This window comes from Marmota marmota, unplaced genomic scaffold (genome assembly GCF_001458135.2).
Source record: "Marmota marmota marmota unplaced genomic scaffold, marMar, whole genome shotgun sequence".
NCBI lineage: Eukaryota > Metazoa > Chordata > Mammalia > Rodentia > Sciuridae > Marmota > Marmota marmota.
In genome coordinates this window covers 26,351,377-26,374,553 of record NW_026000082.1, presented here as the reverse complement: position 1 = coordinate 26,374,553, position 23,177 = coordinate 26,351,377, and the positions used below count along the sequence as shown (strand labels likewise).

The following is a 23,177-nucleotide window of genomic DNA, read 5'->3' as shown; positions in this document are numbered from 1 at the left end:
GGGGGGGGTTCAAGAAGGTGACTTGAAGAAGCTGAGGCTCAGAAGATCAAAAAGTGATCAGGAGGCCCCAGCTCATTCCTGGGCGTGACTAAGCTTCTGGGTTCTCATGTGGTTGTTGCTTTAAAAGAGCGCTATAGCAGCGCTTCTCACCGTTGAAGGCGTGCGTGAGTTACCTGGGGGATCTGGTGGTAAGGCAGCACATTCTTCACATCTGGGTGGGGCCTGGGAGTCTACATTTTTAACAGGCTCTCAAATGAGGCCAAGATTGCGGGTCCATGGCTACACTTGGAGTTGCCTAAGGATCTGGCAGATTGGAACAAACCCGAACCAGAGACAGCCAAGATATACAAGGCCTGAAGATTGACACCAGCAGAAAGAGAAAGAAACAATGGTATCCGCGGACTGCAGCCAGAGACGGCAGTGGGAACAGAAAAAGCTACCGTGACAAAAAGAGGACCCCGAAGAGGACACAGAAACAGCGAGGGGTGACGAAAGAGACAGCAAAAAGTAGCGATGGAAGGTTGGCACAGACAGAGCCAAGGTCAGGGGGCGGGGCAAGGTGAGAGCCAGGGAGAGAGGCTGGAGCTGGCTGGGGGCAGCCTGGGCTCCAAAGCCCCACCAACCAGCAGTGAAAGGGGCCACAGGCCATAGACACTTCCTCTCCCACCCACCCCTTCCATATCCAGTGTATTGCCACAATCTGCCAGTTTTACTCTCCAAATATCTTTGACTTAAGTCATCTTCTCTCCTTTTCCACCACTACCACCCTAGACCAAGCCCCCAACCTCTCTCCCCTGGATGACAGCAGAACTCCCAGGAAGCCTTTAATCTTTCACACTACAGACAACATGATCTTTAAAAAATGCAAATCTGGTTATGTTGACTTACTGCTGACAATGCTTCAGCAACCTCCCTGGCTCTGAGAACAAAGGCCCAACTCCAGAGGACCTTTCTGGAATCATCTGGCCTCCCTTGCCCTCAGGCCTTCCAGCTATACTGGCTTTCTTTGAGTTTCTTGAAACACCAAGCTTCTTTCTGCCACAGGACATATTTGCATGTGTTGTATCTTTTATAGGGAACTGTACTGCAGTGGCCAGTAACCACATATGGCCATTGAGCACTTGAAATATGGCTAGTGTGCAACTAAAGAGCTAAATTTTTTTAATACTATTTAATTTTTAATTAATTAAATTTACATTTAAAAATATCTCATTCAGGGGACTGGAGTTGTGGCTCAGTGATATAGCACTTGCCTCGCATGTATGAGGCACTGGGTTCGATTCTCAGCACTGCATATAAATAAATGAATAAAAGAAAGGTATTATTGATATCTAAAAAAAAAATTTTCAAAAAAATCCAAATCAGAAGACTTAAGTATTCCTAAAACAACTCGGGTATGCAAATCTTCTGTTTCAACCTTAATTTTTATGCAGTCTAAATACAGATTAAATATCTCTGATAAAAATTTAGCATCCAAGCCTGATTCAGTAGTCGTGCCTGTATAATCCCAGCCACTTGGGAGGCTGAGGCAGGAGGATCACAAGTTTAAAGCTAGCCTCAGTCATTTAGGGAGGCCCCCAGCAACCTAGAGACCCTGTCTCAAAATAACAAATAAAAATGGCTGGGGATGCGGCTCCGTGGTTAAGTGCCCCTGGGTTCAATCCCTGGTGTCCCCTCAAAAACGAAAGAAAATTCAACATCCAAATTAAGTTAGGCTCTAGGTGTAAAAATTCGCACAGGATATTGATTTGGTTTTTAAAAAGTAAAAGATCTCTCTAACGATTTTGTTGATTACATGTTTAAAAGGTGATATTTTGCACATATTGGGTTAGTTCGTAGCTATTTGGTTAGATAAGTTGTGGCTTCTAGAAATTTGTGAATTATCTACATGGCTCATGTATTGCTATGGGACACGCTGTGTCGCATGCTGTCCCTCCACTCTTTCCCATCCTTCAGAGCTGGGCCCAAGGACTGCCTCCTCCGACGGGCCTCCCTCAGGGGCTTATTTCCTGGTATTCACGTCCACAGCTCCAAGTCCAGCCAGTGTTGGCCTGCCCTTCACGCCCACCATTTGCAATTAGGAATCTGCTTCTCTGCTGAGGGGATGCAGGCCTGTCTGCAACCAAATCTCTGAGGTGCAGGAGAGCCGCGCTGCATCTGCCTGGCTCCCTGCTGCAAACCCTGCACCTCATCCAGAGCCCAGAGGGTGCCGCATGCCACAGGAAGTCAGTCCACCCATCCTTCCTTTCAACCTGACCTCTCCTCCTCCTCCTTCTTTTTTTTATAAACATGATTGTGTATGTTGTTTTTTTTTAAGTTGTAGATGGACATAATTCTTTTATTTATTTTTTATATGGTGCTGAGGATCAAACCCAGAGCCTCACACATACCACTGAGCCACAACCCCAGCCCCTCTCCCTCCTTCTTGATGGCTCTAGGATTTACTGTTCCCTTTGGTTTAGTCCCCAGCCATCTCAGAGAGCCTGTGCACCCCTTTTCCCTGGGAAAGCCACCTTAGCCCTTCAGGACACAGACTCTGCCCTCCCAGGTGGGAAGTCCTCCTTTAGAGCTGGCCTGGAGCCCTTTGCTCCTCCTTAGGGTTCTTAGAGCAGTACCTCTTGAACTGGGAAGTGCTTGCTGATGACCTGGACCCCCCCTTCAAATGCAGACTCTGGCTCATCAGGTGTGGGATGGGATCTGAGTTCTCATTCCTAACAAGCCACCAGGTGACTATGTCACTGCCAGTCCACGGATCGCATTCTGAGTAAGAAGGCTGTGAGTGAGCCTGGTGATCACCCTTCCTAGAGTCCTGGATTTCTTTTCCTGCTCTGGATCCTTTGTCACAGAGGCCATTAGGGGCCTCTGAACTTTGACCCTGACCCTTCTTGCTCCCATGTGGACCTCCCGATCCTCAAACCCTGAAGAGGAACATGGTGCCAGTGACTACTGCTGGTTTTTTTGTTTTGTTTTGTTTTTTAATTTGAAATAAACCTTTAAGCAGTCAGGTCAGCCCTGATAGGTATCATGGCTGTGTAACAATAAGTCTCCAACCATAAGGTCCCACAGCTGATCCGGGTGGGAGGAGGCGTCGCCCTGCGGTCCTCCAGCTTTGGCTCTGTCCGCCACTCCTGGCAGATGCGATCCCAGCAGCTCCTCCCGAAGGTTCCACTCTGCAAAGTTGGGGTTTGGATGCTGGGAAATGTTCTGACATGTCCACTGGGGCACATCTTGAACCGAGTGTGTACCGCCAGGCCAAAGGATGAAAGCGTCTTCTGGTGGCCTCAGGGGTGTGTGTGTGTGTGTGTGTGTGTGTGTGTGTGCATGCACACGTGTGCACTGCCTCCGATGACCCCGTTCTGGAAAGCTTTCATCACGCAGAACAGCTCTGGGCTCCTCTGTGCAGGCCTGGTATCTGGACACTGAGCCTATGTGGGCCCCACAGATGTGAATGGCCCCACTGTCCCAGGCTGCTGCTGCTGCTGCTGCTGCCCCTTGCGTCTCCGAGAGCCGGAGCCCCCCTCCTTGCCCTCCTTCCTGGCCAGGTTCCTGTTGGTATTCTCTCGACGGCCCTGGCCCTGCTTCCTCCTCTTCTGCCCTGAAACAAACCCACGGCAGGAAAAATCAACAGAGGATGTGCTCAAGAGTCCCAGGAGGGGAGTGACGAAAAGGCTGGGACGGGAAGCCCAGCGACTCCTCTGACCAGCAGACACTTCAGAGAACCCGCAGCATAAGGACTAAGAGCAGGTTCCCCACCCTCAGTACATGCTGGGTGCCCTCCTCAGACCCCGGATCCCAGTGGGTCTAGCTTTTCCAGGTGTTGGGTGCAGTCTCAGCACAGGCAAGACAGTCCCCACCCCTGCCCCTCACTGGGTACCTCTGGGGCCAGGCAAGGAGCAGCAGCCACCTCATGACCAAATGCAGGCTACGGGACCTTGTTTGAATCACAGTAAGTCTCTGGGGCTTAGCCCTCTGGCTATCTGACCCCTGAAGGCCCTTCTAACATGAACACCCAGAAGAAACGGGGAACTGCAGGAACAGTGACCACAGAAGTTCCCCGCTCCTGCCGCGGCATCCTGGGGCACTGCCTTCCTCCAGGACAGGGCCCCCAGTCTGGACGGCATAGGGCCTCGAGTTGAGCATTCTCCATCTGGCCTTGCCCTGGGCACCAGGCAGGACACAGAGGTGACTGACCCCGGGGAGGCAGGGGTTGCTGCTCACCCTCAGGACACGGCGTCCTCTGCACTGTGCACCTCCGGGTCTCCTTGGTGTCAGCGCAGGCGGCGTGGTCCCCCCCAGGAGCATGAAGCACCCTGCGCGTCCGCTCCTCAGAGCCCTTCCGGAAACCACAGAGCTTCTTCTTTTTGGAGCAAGGCCCCCAAGGGGACCACTCGCTCATTTCACATTGTGCTGGTAGGAAGAGAAGAGGAGAAGGAAATATGGGGGGCTCCTCCCCTGGACCAGAACAGGGCAACCTCATCCACCTGTCCCTGGCCCGGGCCTCAGGCCAGAGCATCTTTAGTCCAGAGGGCAGAAGGGCCTTGGGGAAGCCCCAGCAGGTGAGTGTGGCGGAATAAGCTTTCTCTGCACAGCGGTCCCAGGACACATGATCCCTGACCGGACCCCGCCCTGCCACTCACTCCACCTGGGGTCCTGGAGGCTGTGAGGCACCCTCTGCCGCTTACCAGGACTGCTGCACTCCGTAGTGCCGTTGACAGCGATGGAGCCCTCTGGACAGGCCGGATAGCAGCGGCCCTTGTGCAAGTACAAGCCCTCCTGACACCTGGTGCAGAAGTTGTGGCTGAAGCAGGCCTCGCAGTGCTCAATCTTGCATTCTGTGGACAGCACCAGAGTCGGGGTCTCTGGCCCAGCCAGGAACAGACCCTTCCCCTCATCCCAGCCCCAAAGCCCACCCACCCACACTCACCCACGTGGAGGCCAGAACCTTGGCCTACCACTGTGATCTCAGAGGAAGCTTGGGAGAGGAGCGGAAGCAGGGATGAGGGCAGATCGGGGGGAAGAGTCTGAAGTGATCATTCTTGAGGGCTGGTTGGGACTCTCCCCTCCATCAGCCAACCCAAAGCCAAACCCAGGCTCAAGCCCTGGAACCCAAGGTCAGGCCCACAAGAGCTGGTTTTAGAGAAGAAGTTGGGGGACCCTCTGTGCCTGGTGGGGGTTGTGGGAGGAGTGTTTCCCAGAGGGCCCCCTACCCAGGGTGGAACTGAGGAGTGGGACGACCCCTGGAGACCGCTATCTGGGCTCCCTCCTCCACCGCTGGGCATCCACGGCATCCCAACCTTGTTCTCCTGCCCTGGGCAGAAGGAATCTGTTAGGAGGAGCAGGGAGCAATCCCAGGGCAAATTCCTCTCCCTGTGCAAGGCCAAGTTCCAGGAACCACCTTGGTTGGACTCCTGGGTCCCTCCCTGCCACCCTCTTGCCAGCTCTCTCCTTGGTAGGGAGGATGGCTCTGCAGGGCTTGGCTGGGAACGGGCAGCCCTTTCACAATCTCTCCCCTCCCAGTCTCTGGAGCCCGAGGCCCAGGCTTCCAGTTTCCCAGGAGCCAGCCCAGCCAGGAGCCCCTCTCCCGAGGATCAAGAGCAGAGTGGGGGGGGGGAAGCTAGTACTCCCATTTTAAAGATGAGGGAGGCTGAGATATGCCCAAGGTCACGCAATGCATAAACAGCAGGGCTGAGATCAGAACCCAGTTGGCGGAGCTCAGGCCAGACATTTCCCCTCCAAGTCTCTAAGTTATCCGCTATAAAAAGGGTACCATCCCCATGGCCCTGCTTCCATAAAAAGGTCAAAGGATCAACTGACATGAGGTGGGAAAATGTGAAGAGATGGGAGGGACATGGCCACTGTTCACCCGGTGTGCTGAGTGTCCCCAGCATGTTGCAGCTGCAGTTACAGGGATGGAATGGAGCCCAGGCCTTGGAGCAGGGAGAGCCGTGGTTGGTATGGAAAAGCAGGGTTGGAAGACCAGAGCGAGAAGAGAGTGAAAGGGTTGGATGACCAGAGCGAGAAGAGAGTGAAAGGGTTGGATGACCAGAGCGAGAAGAGAGTGAAAGGGTGGGGCAGCCACACTTAGATTTCTTGGTGGCCAGTGTGGTGCCAACGGTGGTTTTCAAGCAGAAGTGGGAAGCCATAGGCTGGGTGTCTTGGAAGCATCTTTCTGGCTGTGGTGCAGAGGGAAGGCTGGGGGGACCATACAGCCTGGAGCACAGATGAGCAGGGGTCCAGAGGAGAGACCCCGGACCAGGCTGGGAGCCAGGCGGAGAGCGTGGCAATGAAGAAGGAAGGGAGCAGCCAGCATTTGGTTACTGGGTGGATGGGGGCAGCACAGGCGGGAGGCTGGCTGCCAGGTCTGTGGCTAGGGCGATGTGCCGGGACCCTGAACTGACCTGAGAGCACAGGCAGGTGCAAGCGTCAGGGAGGATGGGGCCTGGGTCTGGACAAGGAGTTGGGAGTGCAGGTGGGATAGCTGGGGCCATGTCTGGCTGGCAGCCGGACACCTGAATCAAGAGCCTCGTCTGCTCTCACCAGCGTCCCCTCCACTCCTCTCACCAACCACCAACAGCTCAAAGCACCCTTCCCGGGCGCCCAGAGCCGGTGGCACCCCCGCTCCAGCACCGACACTCACTGATGCACTTGTTCATCTCAGGGTTGCGGGCGTCAAAGTATCCGGGCGGGCAGGATGGCAAGCAGACGCCCACCTGGCGAATGTCGTTCCTCTCCAGCAGGATGAAGAGCTTGGGCGAGCACTTGAGGCAGCCGTTGACCTCAGAGCAGAGCTCACAGCCTTTGGCACAGGCCTGACTCCCCTCGGCGCTGACTGCAAGGGCAGGGCGGGTGGGCATGAGGGGACGCTGAAGGAGACAGCCCCAGCCCCGTCCTTCCAGGCTCCCACCAGGACAGGGGGAGAGTAGGGGGTGCCATTCTGCAGCAGGAATGTGCTCAGGAAACAGCCAGGCGGGCAGCCCTCTGAAAGGCTGTTTTATGAACACCCCCAGAATCCTCTCGCCAGGGAAAGAGCGTGGACGCCTGGAGTTAGGGCTCCCAGGACCCGATGTGCCCCCCGAGCTCCAGACACAAGTTCACCCCGTCAGGCTCGCTCTCCCACCACCAGAGAAGCAGCTGAAGCAACCCCCTTCCTGGAACCTGCCCTGACTCCCCACAAAGAGGAAAAGTCCAACCTCAAGTTCAGAAGGACAGTTTTTACTCCCCTGAGTTTTTTTTTTTTTTAATTATTTTTTAATATTTTTTTTTTTTAGTTTTCGGCGGACACAACATCTTTGTTTGTATGTGGTGCTGAGGATGGAACCCGGGCCGCACGCATGCCAGGCGAGCGCACTACCGCTTGAGCCACATCCCCAGCGCCCCCTGACTGAGTTTTAAGGACAAGACAGGAAATGGATCAAGCTATCAGAGAAAAGGATCACCTACCTAGAGACAGAAAGACGACTAAAATAACCTATGTCTACAACAGTGGTCTCAACCAGGGACGATCTGGCTTCCCAGGGGCCGGTGGTAATGTCTACGGACATCTTTGACCCTCACAACTGCAGAGGTGGGTTGCCCTGGCATCAAGTGGATAGAGACCAGGGATGATGTAAGCACCCTCTAAGGCATGGTGTGGCCCTCTTCAGCAAATCATTATTATATGAGAGGGGACACCGGGGATGGAACTCAGGGGCACTCAATCACTGAGCCACATCCCCAGCCCTATTTTGTATTTTATTTAGAGACAGGGTCTCAGTGAGTTGCTTAGCACCTCACTGTTACTGAAGCTGGCTTTGAACTCGAGATCCCCCTGCCTCAGTCTCCCGAGCCTCTGGGATTACAGGCCTGTGCCACTACTCCTGGCAGCAAATAATTATTTGATTCAAAATGTCAGTGGTGCCAAGATTGAAAAATCCTGTCTTAGAACCATCCTGAGAGGCAGAGTGACCTCCAGGTGCAGCGCTGAGTCTCCAAGCTTTGATCTTGTTCCCTGGGCCAACCAACACTCACTAAGCCCCTTCCATGCACCACGCACAGGGTGAGCCCTGGGGACAGGGAGGCAGGTGAGCTAGGCAGGGGACTTGGACTTTCAGCGGAGCAGACACCCACAGACAGGCAAATGCTGACAGCCACAAAGCCAAGCAATAGTGGACTCAGCAAGAAAGGGGAAGGATTCACAGAGAAGTGTAGAGAGCTTTCCTTCTGGAAAATGGAGATAAGGTTCTAGAAGGAGTAGGACCACAGAGGTAAAATACCACAGAGGGGAACTGCAGATAATTGGGGGTGGAGATGAGGGGAGGTAGTGAAAGATAAGATATCCTATCTATATATCTCAAACTTGAACTTGATCCTGTGACATGGCATTTTCCAAAAGAGTATTCCTCGGAAGGAGATTCCCCTAAATGTTAATAGGAAGTCTTGGAGAAAAGGCTACTGTAACAGGTAAGACCAGGATCCCCTGGGTCAAACAAATGCAAACAGGATTTGTTACAGCGAGACTTTTTGCAAACTCTATGACACTCTCATGCAGAGCCTCTAAGAGAGGGACAGAGGAAGCTGCGTTTCCCCAACATTTTGGACACAAACCATTTATTCCGAAGAGTCTTTCTTGGGACCTCTCCAGAGCTGCTTGGACAACAGGGAGCCATGGGAAAATGACTCAGGAGTGAGATCCAATTTTCATTGGACGTAACTGGTCCAGTCTACGTATTGTGAAGACTCAACTGGGAACCAGGGTGGAGACCAGAGACCAAAGGAATATTTGGGTGGAGCTGACTCTATTCCTCTAGGTGAGAAAGTAAGAAAGCCTTAAACAAAACTGTGGGTAGTGGAGACAGAGGAGACATGCTTAGCAGAGAGGAGCGGCCAGGAGCCTGGGTGATTCTGGCCTAGGGTGCAGGTGAACTGTGGGGTCAGTCACTAAAAGAGGCCCAAGGGAAGAGAATCGAGTGGAGAAGGAAGGAGAGTAGTTATAAGGCACTTAGGAGAAGTCAAGCAGCAAGAAGCTGTCGATACACCTGGAGCCAGAGCTGGAAAAATCAGAATAGAGATAGCAGGAGAAAGCTCGGCAGCATGGACCCGGAGCTCAGGCTGCAGACCCAGATGGACCTCAGGCCTAAGTCTCAGACTGAGAGCCCAGGCCAAATACTGGATCCTGTGCCTCCCTTCCCACCCCAGAGAAAGGGAGGTGGGGGTGTCCACCCTGGGGGCTCCTGGGAGGAGTACAGACCGCAGGCAGAGGGGGAGGGGAGACGAAGACCACCGCGGGCATCACTGAGCAGTCTCAGTCCGAACCACAGAGTGTCGCTAAGTGTGACACTGACCCCGTGACAAGGTCGGCTCCTAGGGGCTTGACAAGCACCACCTCATTTCACCCCCGTCAACACCCCCGAGGTGAGTGCTGTTATTATCTCCCATCCTCGTTGTCACAGATGAGGAAATGAAAAGGTTCAAGTTCTCCACCCGGATTCCTCAGCCAGAATGAGTTCCAGGCAGAGGGAACCACGCGTATAAGAGAAAGGTGTGGGGCAACATGAGGGAGCAGAGGAACTGCAACTGTGGCTGGAGTGATTATTTTTTAAATATGCAATTTATTTGTATAGAGTCAAGGTTATTATTATTATTGTTTGTGTGTGGTGGGGGGGCACTGGGGATGGATCCCAGGGGTGCTCTACCACTGAGCTGCATCCTAAGACCTTTCTATTTTTTGAGACAGGGTCCTGTTAAGTTGCCGAAGCTGGCCTTGAACTTGTGATCCTCCTGTCTCAGCCTCCTGTGTCACTGGCATGAGAGGTATGCGCCACCACATCTGGCAAGCCGATGTTACTATTTCATGAATAAATTTAAAATTTACTATCCTTCTTGTTGGTTTAGAATTGTTTGGGATTATTTTTCTACTCTGGGCCTTTTTTCAGCTATATTACAAATTTATGTCCTTGAAGATTTGAGGTACCGCTTCCCCTTCCAAGATGTTAAAACCCCCCTTACTCACTGTTTTTACTTAAATCCTTGTTGAAATGAATGTTCCCCCTGGGCTTCTGCCTAGAGATGTGACCACTAGTGGTCTGCCTGGCTGTCCTCTGGAGGGACCTTACCAGACTTGTTGATCCCTTCCTGCCTCCTCCGTTGAGGACAGATTCTCCTCAGAGTCCCACTCATTCGACCGGCAGCAATGCCTTGCGTGCACTTTTCCCCGTGATGCGCTGGCAAGCGCTCTCCCCCAGCTCCACCCCAACCCTCCTTCAGCGCCATCAGGGGCAGGGCAGGGAGAGAGAGGCCTCCTCAGCACAGGGAAGCAGGAGACTTCAGACAGGAGGCCGAGGGGCGAAGCAGGGGCCAGAGAGGAAGGGCCTCCAGCCCGAGCTGTCCTAGAGGCCAGGAGGAATCAGCAGGGCGCTGGAACCGGGGGCAGGCTGGGGCTTCGTGTCAGAAAGACCCCTCTTCAGCAGGCAGGATGGGTTGAAGGACGGCCAAGGGCAAGGGGGAGAAGCCAGGTGAGGACTCAGGGAGAAGAGCTGGGGCTGAGCCAAGAGGGAAGAAAGGATCGAGGACCAGGGGACGGGTTGTGTGGGAAGACCAGGGACAGGGCACAGCACAGGTCAAGGTGACCTGGAGATGGGGGGCCTATGTCAGGGGACAGCTGTTGGGCCTTTGCTGAGACGGGGGCCCCAGGAAGAGGAGCAGGGTTTTTTTGGGGGGTGACATGGTGAGAACTTAGGCTCTAGGTGTGGCCAGGTGTGGCCGCTGTGGGGCACCCAGGGGAGTGAGCCAGCTGCATACAGGGGCCTGGAAATGGAGACACCGAGTCCTTAACGTGAAAACAGTCACCAAAGGCATCTAGAGCAGGAAGAGGAGCCCGACACTTAAGAGAAGGACAGAAGAATGAAGGTCCCCCCAAGAGGCTGAGAAGGGGGCAGCAGACACTGAGAAGCATATTGCACCTCGGAGACCGAGGGGAAGAGCGCCCTCCATGGAAGGACGAGGCGTGGACGTGCCCAGTGCTGCTGAGATGTCACCTGGGGGAATCAGTGAAGGGTGCTGGCCACTCTGGTGGGGAGCTGAGTACCTGGCAGAGGAGTAAAAGAACGGTGAGGAGGCAGAGAGGCCGTGCACCATCTCTTTCTAGAAGTGGCTGTGGGCGAGGGGTGAGGACTGCCCTTGGTAGTGAACACCCTGGGAGTGTGTGGGTGAGGAGGGGACCGGGGCTGAGCCCTGATGACACCTGCAGTCTACAGAGAAGCAGAGGAAGAGGGGCTCCAGAAAGCTGAGAAGCAACCCTTGGAAATGCAGGAGGAGATGCAGAGGGTGAGGATAAAAACCAAGCAGAAAGTCAAACGCCGTGGCGCACACCTGAAATCCCAGAGACTGGGGAGGCTGAGGTAGGAGGATTGCAAGTTTGAGGCCAGCCTCAGCAACTTAGTGAGGCCATCTCAAAATCAAAAAAATTTAAAAAAGGTTGCTCAGTAGTCAAGCAACCCTAGGTTCAATCCCTGGTACCAAAAAAAAAAAAAAAAAAAAGTTGAAAAGGAAGAGTTCTTCAGGCACTGGGCTGGAGGGAAGCCAAGGCCAGTGAGCCCTAGAGCAAACCTAGAGATGTGACCACTGGTGGCCACTGACTGGGTGATGTCAGGAAGGGCAGTGTCATGGAGGGGGAATGTCAGCCAGACCACAGTGAGCTGAGGAATGAGCAGAGGGAAGGAGGTGGGAATAAAGCAAGGAGAAGGTTGAAAATCAGAGAGCATAGAAAGAGCCAGCATGGGACCCGGGCGCAGTGGCTCATGCCTATAATCCCAGCAGCTCAGGAGGCTGAGACAGGAGGACTATGAGTTCAGGGCCGGCCTCAGCGAGACCCTGTCTCTAAATACAATATAAAAAAGGGACTGAGGATGTGGCTCAGTGGTTAAGCACCCCAGAGTTCATCCTGGTAATAATAATAATAATAATAGAGAGAGACAACATGGAGAGAAGAAATGGGGGTGGAATGTGATTCCAAGACTCAAAGGCAGAGTAAATTTGATGGAATTGAAGACCTGAGGATACAGGAGGGTCAAGATACAGAGGTCAGGCTGGGTGCGGTGCCCCCAGCTATTTAGGAGGCTGAGGCAGGCGGATCACAGTTTGAGGCCAGCCTCAGCAACTTAGTGGGACCCCGTGTCACACTTTTAAAAAAGGGCTGGGGTGTAGGTTAGTGGTACAGTGCTTGCCTAGCATGTGTGGAGCCCTGGGTCCTCAGTACAATGGGGGGAAACAAACAAACAAACCAAAAAGATCAGGTGATGAGAGACTGAAGTCAAGGACAAGGGACAAAGAACTAACGGATCCAAATTCCATGGGAGTTTGAGGCTCAGAAAGGGGAGGGGGCTCAGCGATGGGCAGGGAGGGAAAGGGATGCTTCTAAGGGGAATAAAAGCCAAAAAGTGTTCTCAGCTTGACAGGCAAACGTGTGGGCAGGGAGGGGACAGAGCCAGAGAGGAGGGCTCGGTGGGTTCAACATTGAGAACAAGACTTCCAGTGCAGGGTTCCAGGAAGACGTGTTTGAGGGATGCCTTCAATTCCAGGGGACTTGTTCCCCAGGCACTTGCTGCAACCTGACAGGTGCTCAGGACTGCTGGGGGCCGGGACATGGTGATAGAGAAAGGAAGGTCCCCCAGGGCCTGGGAAGTAGGGCTGGCTCTGCAGGGCAGCCAGTGGTGATGGGGCCTTGGTGGGGGAGGCCCCTGGGTCTCACCAGGAAGAGGGTGCACCCCACGGGAGGAACAGCCTGGGCACAGACTCAGAGGCACTGACGTCCGTGGGTGGGAAACAGGGCTTTTTACTATCGGTGAGGAAAGGGACCATGGCAGGGTCGGACTGGCCTCTGTCAACCTTGTGCACAACACTTCCCAGTTGCTGGTACTGAGTCCCGTCCTGTCTCAGCCTGCCCCTCCCTGAAGAATGGATTCTGTCCCACTGTCCGTCCTCCCCCAAGGTCTTTGCTTCTTCCAACTCCCAACGGCCTCCTCCCCAGGCATCTCTTTTAAACCAGAAATCTCATGGTGCCCCAGCCCTGCCTAAAATCCGTCAATGATTCCTTATTACTGACAGAAAGAAGACCCAGCTCCTGGAGGGGTCTAAAACGTTATCATGAGCTTACCCCCCCCCCATCTCTCAATGCTTCCCTAAACAATATCTATTTCTGTTCTCTGGGCATGTCACCTTATTTCATACCTCTGTGCCTTTGCTCAAGATGGCCTCCTCCTGAGCCTGACAAACTCCTACAAGCCTCAGAATTAGAGTCACCTTCTCTAGGAAGTCCTCCTAGATCTCACCTCCCACAAGTCTGGATGGAGTATTTCTGTGTTCCCACGTCCCCAGTATTTGATCACTTCATGTTGTTATTATCTGGTAATAAGTCTTGTTCTCCCACTAGAAAGAGCTTTGGAGGGCACAGCCTCTTACTTTTGAACGGAGGCCCAGTCAAGCAGTGAGACTCCTAAGGAGCAGGGCCCCCCAGGTGGAGGGTGGGGGAGGCATGGTGTGTGCATAGATCTCAGAGGCAACCCCTGAAATGTGGGGAGTGGGATTGGACAGGAATGCAGGACTCAGGGGGAGCTGGCAGGGGTCATGGGGATGGAGAGAACTGGCCATGACTCAGAGGAGCATTGGCCTTGGTTGTGGGGTGGACCCAGCCTTGGAAGAGGTAGATTGAGCAGGCAGGGAGCCTTCTCAGGGATGCATCTGTTCCTGGCACCCAGGACCAGCTACTGCATGGACAACAGGCCCTGGGGATGTCCCCCTGGGAATACCGAGGTTTTTAATTTTATTTCATGCTGAGGATTGAACCCAGGGCCTAGGCAAATGCTAGGCAAATGCTCTGCCACTGAGCCACACCCAAGCCCTCGGGATTCTTTAACTAACCATGAACTTAGCTTAGACTTTTTCTCACCTGTGCCAAGACTGCCTCATAGCTTAGCTTGTTTGCCTGCCCGTAGCCCCTCTCCAGCCTCTACCGCAGCTGGCCCATGTGCCCCCAGACTGAGACCTCTCAGTGGCTCCTCCTCACCCACAGCTCACGTCAGGGCAAGTCCAAACTCCTCCACCTGATGAGTACAAAGAGCTTCAAATCATCTGACCTCTGCCCAGGTCCACAGCATCATCTCCCTAGGACCCTCAGCTCATGTCCCTCTAGCCTAAGGGGTTCTGGGCTTCCTATTTCACCAAGGGAACACTTCTTCTCAACAACAAAGATCCCCAGCATGAAAACCAGATGCGAGCCAGGAGTGGTATTGCAGACCTGCAATCCCAGTGACTCGGGAGGCTGAAGCAGGAGGATCCCAAATTCAAGGCCAGCCTGGCAACTTAGTGAGGCATTAAGAAACTTAGTGAGACCCTGTCTCAAAATAAAAGCAAAAAGGGTTGGGGATGTGGCTCCATGGTTAAGTGCCCCTGGGTTTAATCCTCAGAGCCAAAAAAAGAAAAAAGAAAAAAAAAAAAGCAGATATGAGCACAGCTGCCCAGGTGAAACCCTGAGGCTCCCCAGAACCCCATTTTTAAATCATTTCCCTGCTACTCCCTGCTGCTCTCCCTTCTGGAACAAACGCACTGGGCCTCCCCCAGTTCATCGGGGCTCTCTCTGCCCTGGGGCTGCCTCCTGTCGCAACAGTCAGGAGGCTGGATTGCTGGTCACCTCCCCATCACCGTGAGCCCCTCAAGAGTCCTCTCTGTGATCCGGAGCCAGCTCTGCCGGTTCTCAGTGACTCTTGCTGGATGACCCCATGAATGCACAGGAAAGGGGCTCTGAGCTTGGTCAGTGTGGGAGGGGACGCGAGCTCGGGGTGGCGGCAGGACAATGAGATGGGGCAGAAAGGCACCATTCGGGCTTCAGGGGCTCAGGAAGGAATGGGGCCAGGTGTGGCCGAGGGGCCCTGAGATCAGATCGGGTGGCTCAGGGAGGGGTACTGGGTGAGAGAGATGGGAGTGAGAGAGGGCTCAGGAAGGGGACTCGGAGGGGGTGAGGGTCGGTGGCGAGGGTCCTGAGGAGCGAGGAAGAGCAGCCCTTGCCAGGGGGCTTCATAAGCCACCGCCAAAGAGAAGTTCTGGCTCAACTTCCCTGCGCCTCCGAGCAGGGGACCCTCCCTCGGGCTCCGGTCAGGCATTTCTGGGTCCAGAGGTGGCTGATACGGTTTGGATGTGAGATGGCCCCTAAAAGCGCCTGTGTTCTCCCGGAATCTCCAGGTGACTGGAGGAGGTGGGCGTGGCCTGCGCGGGCGCATCTTCCCTCCCGCCCCTTCCCCTCCCTGGGCTCCTGGCTGTCACCTGAGCCGCTCTCCTCCACCGTGAGGCTCTACCTCCTCACAGGCCCAGAGCGCAGGACTCAGCCCACCACGGACTGAGTCGCTAAAACATGAGCCGAATGAAACTTTCCCTCCTCTAAGTTGTTCTTGTCGGGCATTTTGTCACAGTGACACAAAGCTGACTAGCTGATGTAAGGCTCAGGATCAGAGCTCTATTGGGTGGCTGCGGGCAGCCTGCTGTCATGTGGTCAAGGGACATCAGACCCACCCAATGGCCCTAAGACTCATATGCATACAGCAAGCCCACTTCTGTGCCCCCCCCCAAACAACCTGGTGCCCTTCTGTATGGTGGAGAGCAGCCCACACAGGTGCCTGGTCGCGGTCCTCCCAACACTCCCCGGAAAGCCCAGGGCAAAATGGTCCACATGTGGTTTATTTAACCACCGCTGCATCCCCGACTCTGCACAGAGCTTGCTGTTTTATAAAGAGCTTAAAATGCATATCTAGGGCTTGATGTAGCTACCAGAAGAGCACTTGCCTCGAACGGGGGAGGCCCTGGCCTCCCTCCGCAGCAGCACTAAAACAAAAGTACAAAACAAAATAGCTGCTATCTCACGTGAGCCTTACTATATTCCCGTAGGATTACATTTCAGCTTTACAATAACCCTCAAGTGACAAGCACTGCCTCACAACTGCACACCCTGTATCTCCTCCGAGCCTCCATTCATTCCGGACCCTCACTGCACCCAGTCTTTCCCCACACCTCCCCCACCCTTGACTCCCACTGCCAAGGTTGTCTGTCACATCATTTGGTAACAAAAACCGGTTTACATGCTGCTGAGGCTGCCGGATGCCACTGTATCAAAAGTGGGCACATGGAGAACTGCTGCAGTAGATTAGCCACGGCCGAAGCAAGAGGCCCTTACTGAGGCTCAGTCCACTTCGTTTTTGTTGTTGTATTTTTGGTCCAACAGACTTGAACCCAGATCTTTTGGCCCCTGGTTTAGGGGGGGTGTGTGTGGCCCTGCATGTGAACGTAAGCAGAATCGTTTGTGCATATTCCATGAGTATTGCTGGTCTCTCTCTCTCTCTCTCTCTCTCTCTCATTTCGGAAATAGAGGAGACTGATTATAAACCACTAAACCACATCTGGCCCGTGGAGTCCAAAATACTGGCCACAACAGAGGAGAGGGGAGGGAAATCAAGGCGCGCTGCTGATTGAACCTAACCGGCTCTAATTGTCTGTTAAGCCAGGGATTTTCAGCTTCACCAATTCTCTGAGCTTCCCTCCCTGGGCTGAGTCCTGGCCTCGGCCGCTCCCATCCTCCCATCGGGACCCAACAAGACTCTACTGCCTTTCAGCCTCCCCTGGCGGGCGGGCGGCATCCATCTGAAGGAAAAAGTGAAGCAAGAGGGAGTTGGGAGAGACTTCAGGAAGACTTCCCGCCTGCGGGCGTGACATCTCTGCGGTGTACGTGGAAATAGACCAGGCCTTGGGAGTTCAGAAGCCCTCAGCCCACTCCCTGACATGGGTCACTGTCACATAATGCCACTCCCATGACATAACAGCCTCATCACAGGAGATGATAAGCAGAGGGAAGGGAGTGCCTGGTGGAGGGGAGGGGGGGTCCCACACCTTAATCTTGATCTTTACTGAGCTCTGGGCCACTGTCACCCTGAGAAGGGTTCCCACCATGACTGTGTGGGCTCAGGCCCATCCCTTCACCTTTGTTAGCATTGGACAGAGAGAGATTTGCTTTCCCTTTTTAAGCTGAGAACCTTTTGTTCCAATGACATCTCTTTCTTTCTTTCTTTCTATTTTATTTTTTATTTTTGTGGTGCCGGGGCTTGAGCTCAGGGCCTTGTGCACGCGAGGCAAGCTCTCTACCAATGGAGCTAGATCCCCAGCCCCGCAGTGACATCTGACATGGAGGCTCCCCATGAGAGCAGGGGCAGTGGAGCTGTCCCCGTGCCAGGCTGCCAGGGCAGCGCCCGGCCTGCTGGCCTCCCGTCTCCCCCACAGCTCCCAGTCCCACTGGGCCTGCTTTAAAAGCCACAGGACAGCAGGGTCTCATGACTTCCCTCCTGCCCTGTTCGTGGGGCGGGGGAAGCCCTTTGTGGCCCACTACCCAGAGGTGCAGAGTCCCCCAGGGACCACGCCTCAGCCGTGACAGAAAGCCAGGAGCCCCTGACTGGGATCCGGTGAGGGGGGAACCCAGCATGCTGCCCGCCACCCGCGTCTCCATGGACACCACAGAGCTGGTGTCATGTCAGAGGGCTCATTCACAAACAGATCCTCACAAGAGAGGGGTTAATCCAGAAAGCAGTGTCTACACCGGGGAACACAGAAGGCGAGGGGGTGGGAGGGAGCAGGTGATCTCCACAAACCCACCCAACAACTGCGAGGCCAGGGACCTGGAATGGGCCCAGGGGAGATCTGAAGGGTCTCCACTACCCAAGACCCCGGGACCCCCCTCCCACCGCCAAGGCCAGCGGAGGCCCAGCCCCCTGCCCGGTACTCACTCCGCCTCTGCCTCTTGCCCTTGATCCCCCGGCTGCCAACGGCCAGGTGCAGCCAGCTCAGAACCAGGGCCACCACACACAGCCCAAGCCGCATGCTCACTGGCCGGCTCCAGGCCCCCGCAGGAGGGGTGGTCGCTGGGGGGTGGACAGCGCAGGGCTCTTGCTAACGCCTCTGGGGCTGGGTCAGCAGCAGGAGGCCCGGGTCCGGGCCAGAACCCAAATCCACCATAATCTCAGCGGGGGACAGAGAGGGCGTGGGAAGCCTCCATCAGCCCAAAAGGAGGTCCTCAAAGCCACCTCAGAGTGTCACATGGGAGTCCTCTCTGTCACTTCAGCAGGGGTTACTCCCAAAAACAACCTATGGGGAAGGAGAGAGAAGGGTTAAGTCTGTGGTACCCGGGGGAGCCCTGGGCTCCATGCCTCCTACCTCCCCGTGTGTTTTCCTACCCAGAAGATGCTGAGAACTCAGAACCTCTGGACACCACCAGTTACCCACCTGGCACCAGGGAGAAGAAATCTGCTCCTCTTCCTGTCCTGCCGAATTCCCTAACCTGACACCAGAGCCGGCTACCTGAGTAGCTGGAATATGGTGAACGCTCAAACCAGATTTGTGGCTTAATGATGATTTTTTCAATAATGGGAACCAGCTGGCCCCACCCTGACTACTATTGGCCAGCTCTAACTGGAAGTCCTTCTTAAGTCTACCCTACAGACCTCATGCTGCAGTAGCAGCTTGATACTTGTCCTTCCATGAGTGGCCCCTCAGCCTTCTCTTCCCAGTGCTGAGTCACCCATGTGCCTTTCACCTGTCCTGGAGCTAGAGCAGTGGCCCCCGGCAAGCTGGCAGACTCTGGATGGCCCTCCCGGCTTGGCGGGAGAAAAGGAAGTAAGGCTTCCCCAGGCCACAGAAACTCTGACACAGCAGGCCCGGCGGGTCTGGCCTTTGTGAGGGGATAAAAGAGGCAGCAATGCCCGCCCTGGTCAGGGACACAGAGAATGGCGATAATCCCCCAGCCCCGTGAGAGCCAGGGCTCTGGACCTGCAGGCTGGGGTGATGGGGGCAGGGGAGCTGGGCCCTCCCTCGTGAGATGTGTCTGGGAAGTGGGACATCTGAGCCTCGAGCCCGACCTGGGAGTGAGGACGGAACCCTGCTCCCCACCTACAGGGTCTGCCCATCCGATGCCCTCTCACACAGAGGCCCGCCCACACGGCCTCCGCACACTTCTGCACACCTGCCCACGCTCACACGGGGACACAGGGAACACCCGGCCCGCAGCAGCGGAAGCCTTGTGGATGCCAGGGAAGCATCACCTTCCTGTCCACTGGTTAGTCACCTTTGGAAAGTCACTTAGCTTCTCTGAACCTCGGTCTTTTCATCTATAAGATGGGGATACTCAGGACTTTCACAAGCTGGCTGAGGGTCACTGAGTTTGGCTTACTGATGAGGAACCTGAGGTACTGGCATGCAGGTGTCCTCCTCCCCTGTCCTAATCCTTTCGCCTCTCATCTCCTCGGTGCCCAGTTTACCCCCTCGCCTCTTGGAGAGGCCCCAGGAGAGCCCACCTGCACAGGAGATAAATCATTATCCCCCCAGGGAGTTCAGTACCTCCCTCCTCGGCCTCTCCCACTAGCTTTGAAGGCCAGACACACTCAAGTGGTTAAGCTGCCTGGAAGAAGTGTTTACACGAGGGCTGATGGATCCCACCTGCTGCTGTGGCCGGAGCCAGCGGAGATGCCCCCAGCCACCCCCAAATGCCAGCCCCTGCGTGACCTTCAAAGGCTTCCCACCTTCCCCGGCCCCGGCTACACATGTCCTTCACCCAGAGTGTGGATGCCCAGTCCAGTTTACCAAACTAGGGTCTTCAGTCCCCAGTACGCAGCCTCAGAGGCTGGGCGCACAGTTTGATGGTCAAGGGCACAGAGCGCTTTGAATGCTGGCTCTGGGGCTGGCTAGCTTGTTACCCTGTGTTCCTGGCTTAGCTGGTCTAAGCCTGTTTCCTTATCTGCAAGACAGTTGCCTCTGGACACCTTAAATGAGTTACTATATGACACTGCTTTGAGTGCAGCAGGCACACAGGGAGGTCTCGATATCAATATCAATCTCAATATCAACAAAAGCAATATCGACATTTTCTGTGTCACCTGGATACCAACCTTGATCATGAGCATTGACATGCCATTTACTCATTTGCACTGATCTCTGGTTGATGGCCTGGGCACCAAAGTAGCTGCTCAGAGGGACAGGATTTACCTCTGATTCCCCAGAGGGACAGGATTTACCTCTAACAGCACTGGTCAGACTGGGCTGTGAGGACCCCCAGCAGATCCATCCTGCCAGTCCTTACATTTGACAAACACTGCATCAGACAAACTAGGTGTCCCACCCTTTGGCCTAACTGTGTGATCCATGTCTCTAGGGTCCTTGGGGTAGAAAAGGTCCCCTATGCCTCTCTGTGCTCTGTGTCTGCCCACACGGTGCCTGGGTCAGTGCTCAGCAGAGGCTGCCCCCTCCTGAGCCCCGGTCCTCCAGGTTCGACCTGGCCACACTCACCTAGCCTCTGCCTGAAGTGATCTTCTGGCCCACTCTCACGGGAATCACCAGGGACCACCGTCTCAGCTGAGAGATGAAGAGGGGGATCCAGATGCAAATTCCATCCGACCAAGTGGCACTGGCTTCCTTCACCTCTGGGATCAGAAGTGTTCCAAACCCTTTTTTTAGGGGAAAAATATAACATTTTCAACCCCACAAAGAAGCTAAAGACACATCTATACCAGGGGATGGGAGTGACGCATGTGAGCAGAGCAGGATGTGGCATGGGCAAACCCAGCTCAAGTGGGCACAGGCCATTCGGCTCCAGCTGGGGGCTGACGGGCAGAAAGGATGGCTCAACATCACCAGATCCTCAGGCATTTTGAAAGAGCAGTAGAAAATTCAGGATCCTGGGTGAAATACGTTGCACAGTCTTAGACTACAGATCCTCAGGTGCCAAGCTCCAGAGGGCCACAGGTCCCTGCCTGGAGGTTCCACATCCCTCTGGCTAGATCCTGGCCCCCCACAGATGCATCTAGGAAAAGAGGACACCATGGGCTGGGGCGGGAGTGGAGCCAGAAGCAGACAACTTTCTTTTAAGTCGCCTGTCTCTGTCATGGTTCTGCTGTCTGGTGTCCTGGGGGCCTTGGGCTATGGCACAGGCAGTCTCGGGGGCTCCTTTCTCTACCCGGAAAGAAAGGGAACTGCTGATGCTCAAAGTGCCCGGCATTGGTGGGGGCTCGGGGTGGGGAGGGGCATTCCTCTCTGCCAGGGTGGGGGTGAGGGTGCCTCCTGCCACCTGACCTGCTCTAGGCCCTCATTTATTCCACCCTAAGGAAGAGGGAGGTAGTATTATATCCCATTTTGCAGAGGTTGGGGTCTCCGTGGCTACCCAGAACGGGGTGCCTGCTGGGTGCTGTGAAGGTCGCTGAGGAATGTGCCCCCTTCCCTGCTTGGGGACTGGACCTGCAGCAGGTGAAAGGGCTGGGGGCCGAGCTGGCGGGAGACCGAGGGATGGATCCGGAAGGGGAGGCCGCGCGTTGGGGAGGGGGACACCATTGGGGGCGGAGCTGGGCGGAGACTCGGTCCTGACACAGGGCTGGAATCACTTCACCTTCCTGCCTGTAACACTGTCAGGATAAATTGGTACTCCGGCCGGGGCCGATCCGGACCCAAAAATGTAAACCATCCAGATAATTCCTCATTAGCCCTCCCAGGAGCGGCTGCGGGCTGGACAGCTCGGGCTGCGGAGCGGGCAGGCGGCGGGGGGCCGAGTTGCTGGGCTTGGGGGGCGGGACGAGTACGCGCTGCCCAACCTGCCGGGATTAGCTTGTCCGCCAGAGCCGAACCAGGTGCTGGGGCCGTTTTCCCGCCCCCCCCCCAAATCAAGGGACCAGAGAGAGGCTCCTGCAGCCCCCCCCCATCANCTGCAGCCCCCCCCCATCACCGCCCCGAGTGTCCACATTCATCCTCCCTCTCCACCATCCCCGAGAGGCCCCAACAGGTGCCCTAGGAGAGATGGACCGAAGCCCCGGTGGTTGCCCCCAAGATCCAAGTTCAAGAGCCAATTTCACAAGAAACCCCGACCTCTAATACCCGCACCCAGAAGTCATCCCTGCTCGCCTCGGGGCCCCAGACGAACAGGGCCCCCAGCTCTGCCCCACCAAGCTGTACCGTCTGACCCTCAGCGCGAGCCAGGGAATCGCGCCACCTCCCTGCGCACCCAGGGCCGAAGCGCACGTTGCCTGCCACGTTGGACCCGGGCCCGGGCTGTGGGAATGGGATGGGGTCACCAGGGACCATGGGACAGGGGGACCCCAAGGCAGTGAGACCAGGGATCAAGAGCCTCTGTGGCGGGGAGGGTGTGTGACAGGGCTGGTGGACCTAGAAGTTCAGGACTTTATAGGGGGTTGCGGAGGACCCGAGGAAGCGATCGGGACCGGGCTGCCCGCTTGCCCTGAGGGGTGACGGGGCGACAGGGTTCGTAGCAGGGAGTCGAGGAGGTGCCTTCTTCCGAGGGATGACCGAGAGAGCAATGGGGCTCCCCGTTCTCCGTCTCCCCCGCCCGAAGGGTAAGCCCCGAATGGGGGCCCGCGGCACCCCAGGTCCCAGGGAAGGGGCGCTAGGAGAGAGGACGGAGCCGCGAAGCGGGGACTCACCTCGGCGCTGCCAGCCGCGGCGGGGGCAGGCCCGGGAGGGGCGAGGGCGCGGCCGGCTCAGCCGCCCGCCGCAGGACTGTCCGGGGCGCCCGGCTCGCCTGCGCTCCGCCCGCCCGTTCCCAAGTTGCTCAATCTGCGGGCGGCTCACGCCCTCCGGGGCCAGCGCCCCACCCGGCGCATCACTCCCGGGGCGGCTCTGTGGCCCCCGCTCTCCGCGGCTCACAGCTCGAAAGCCCCACTGCGGCTCGCCGCGCCGGGCTCTCCGCCCCGCGCTCGTGTCTCCGTCGCGCCTCCGCTCGGCCGGAGCTCCCAGCCGGGAGAGGGGCCAGTCCTCCGCTCGCACGAGGGAGGGAATCCCCCCCCTTCGCGGTCCCACCCCCGAGCCGGCCCCCCTTCCTGGGATCCGCAAGAAAAAATGGACTGGAGCGCCTGGCCGGGAGCCGCAGCCCCCTCCCGCACGCCCGTGCACCACGCTGGCGCGCTGCGCCCTGAGCGCAGGGCTGGCACGGGAACAAATTCTCTGAACCCCGGCGCAGACCCTCTGCCCCGGTCTCCTCCCTCCCGGGCCGCACCAGTGTCCACACCAGGGGGATCCCAACAGCCTGGGCACCCGCAGCAGTTCAGAGCATCTGGGGGTCTGAAGAGCGCCCGGGTCCCTAGCCAAACCCCAGTTTCCCCATCAAGAACCAGGAAAGT

At 56.0% G+C, this 23,177-nt stretch overlaps 1 protein-coding gene across 1 annotated transcript; it reads right to left on the bottom strand.

Annotated features, from left to right (window-relative positions):
- Positions 1-2,385: 2,385 nt before the first annotated feature.
- Rspo1 (R-spondin 1) lies at positions 2,386-22,804 on the bottom strand. The gene is made up of 7 exons (XM_015485249.2): positions 22,482-22,804; positions 20,344-20,501; positions 17,793-18,150; positions 6,638-6,829; positions 4,683-4,832; positions 4,219-4,407; positions 2,386-3,595 (listed from the first exon to the last, which is right to left on the bottom strand). The coding sequence occupies exons 3-7, from the start codon at positions 17,884-17,886 to the stop codon at positions 3,426-3,428; spliced, it is 795 nt and encodes a 264-aa protein (XP_015340735.1). The 5' UTR covers positions 17,887-18,150; positions 20,344-20,501; positions 22,482-22,804; the 3' UTR covers positions 2,386-3,425.
- Between the last annotated feature and the right edge of the window lie 373 nt (positions 22,805-23,177).

Excerpts from the sequence above, each read along its gene's own strand:
- Rspo1 (XM_015485249.2), bottom strand. The coding sequence starts at position 17,886 with ATGCGGCTTGGGCTGTGTGTGGTGGCCCTGGTTCTGAGCTGGCTGCAC. Across the intron at positions 4,833-6,637 it reads TGAGATGAACAAGTGCATCA|AATGCAAGATTGAGCACTGC; the intron begins GTGAGTGTCGGT and ends TGCTGTCCACAG. Across the intron at positions 4,408-4,682 it reads TACGGAGTGCAGCAGTCCTG|CACAATGTGAAATGAGCGAG; the intron begins GTAAGCGGCAGA and ends TCTTCCTACCAG.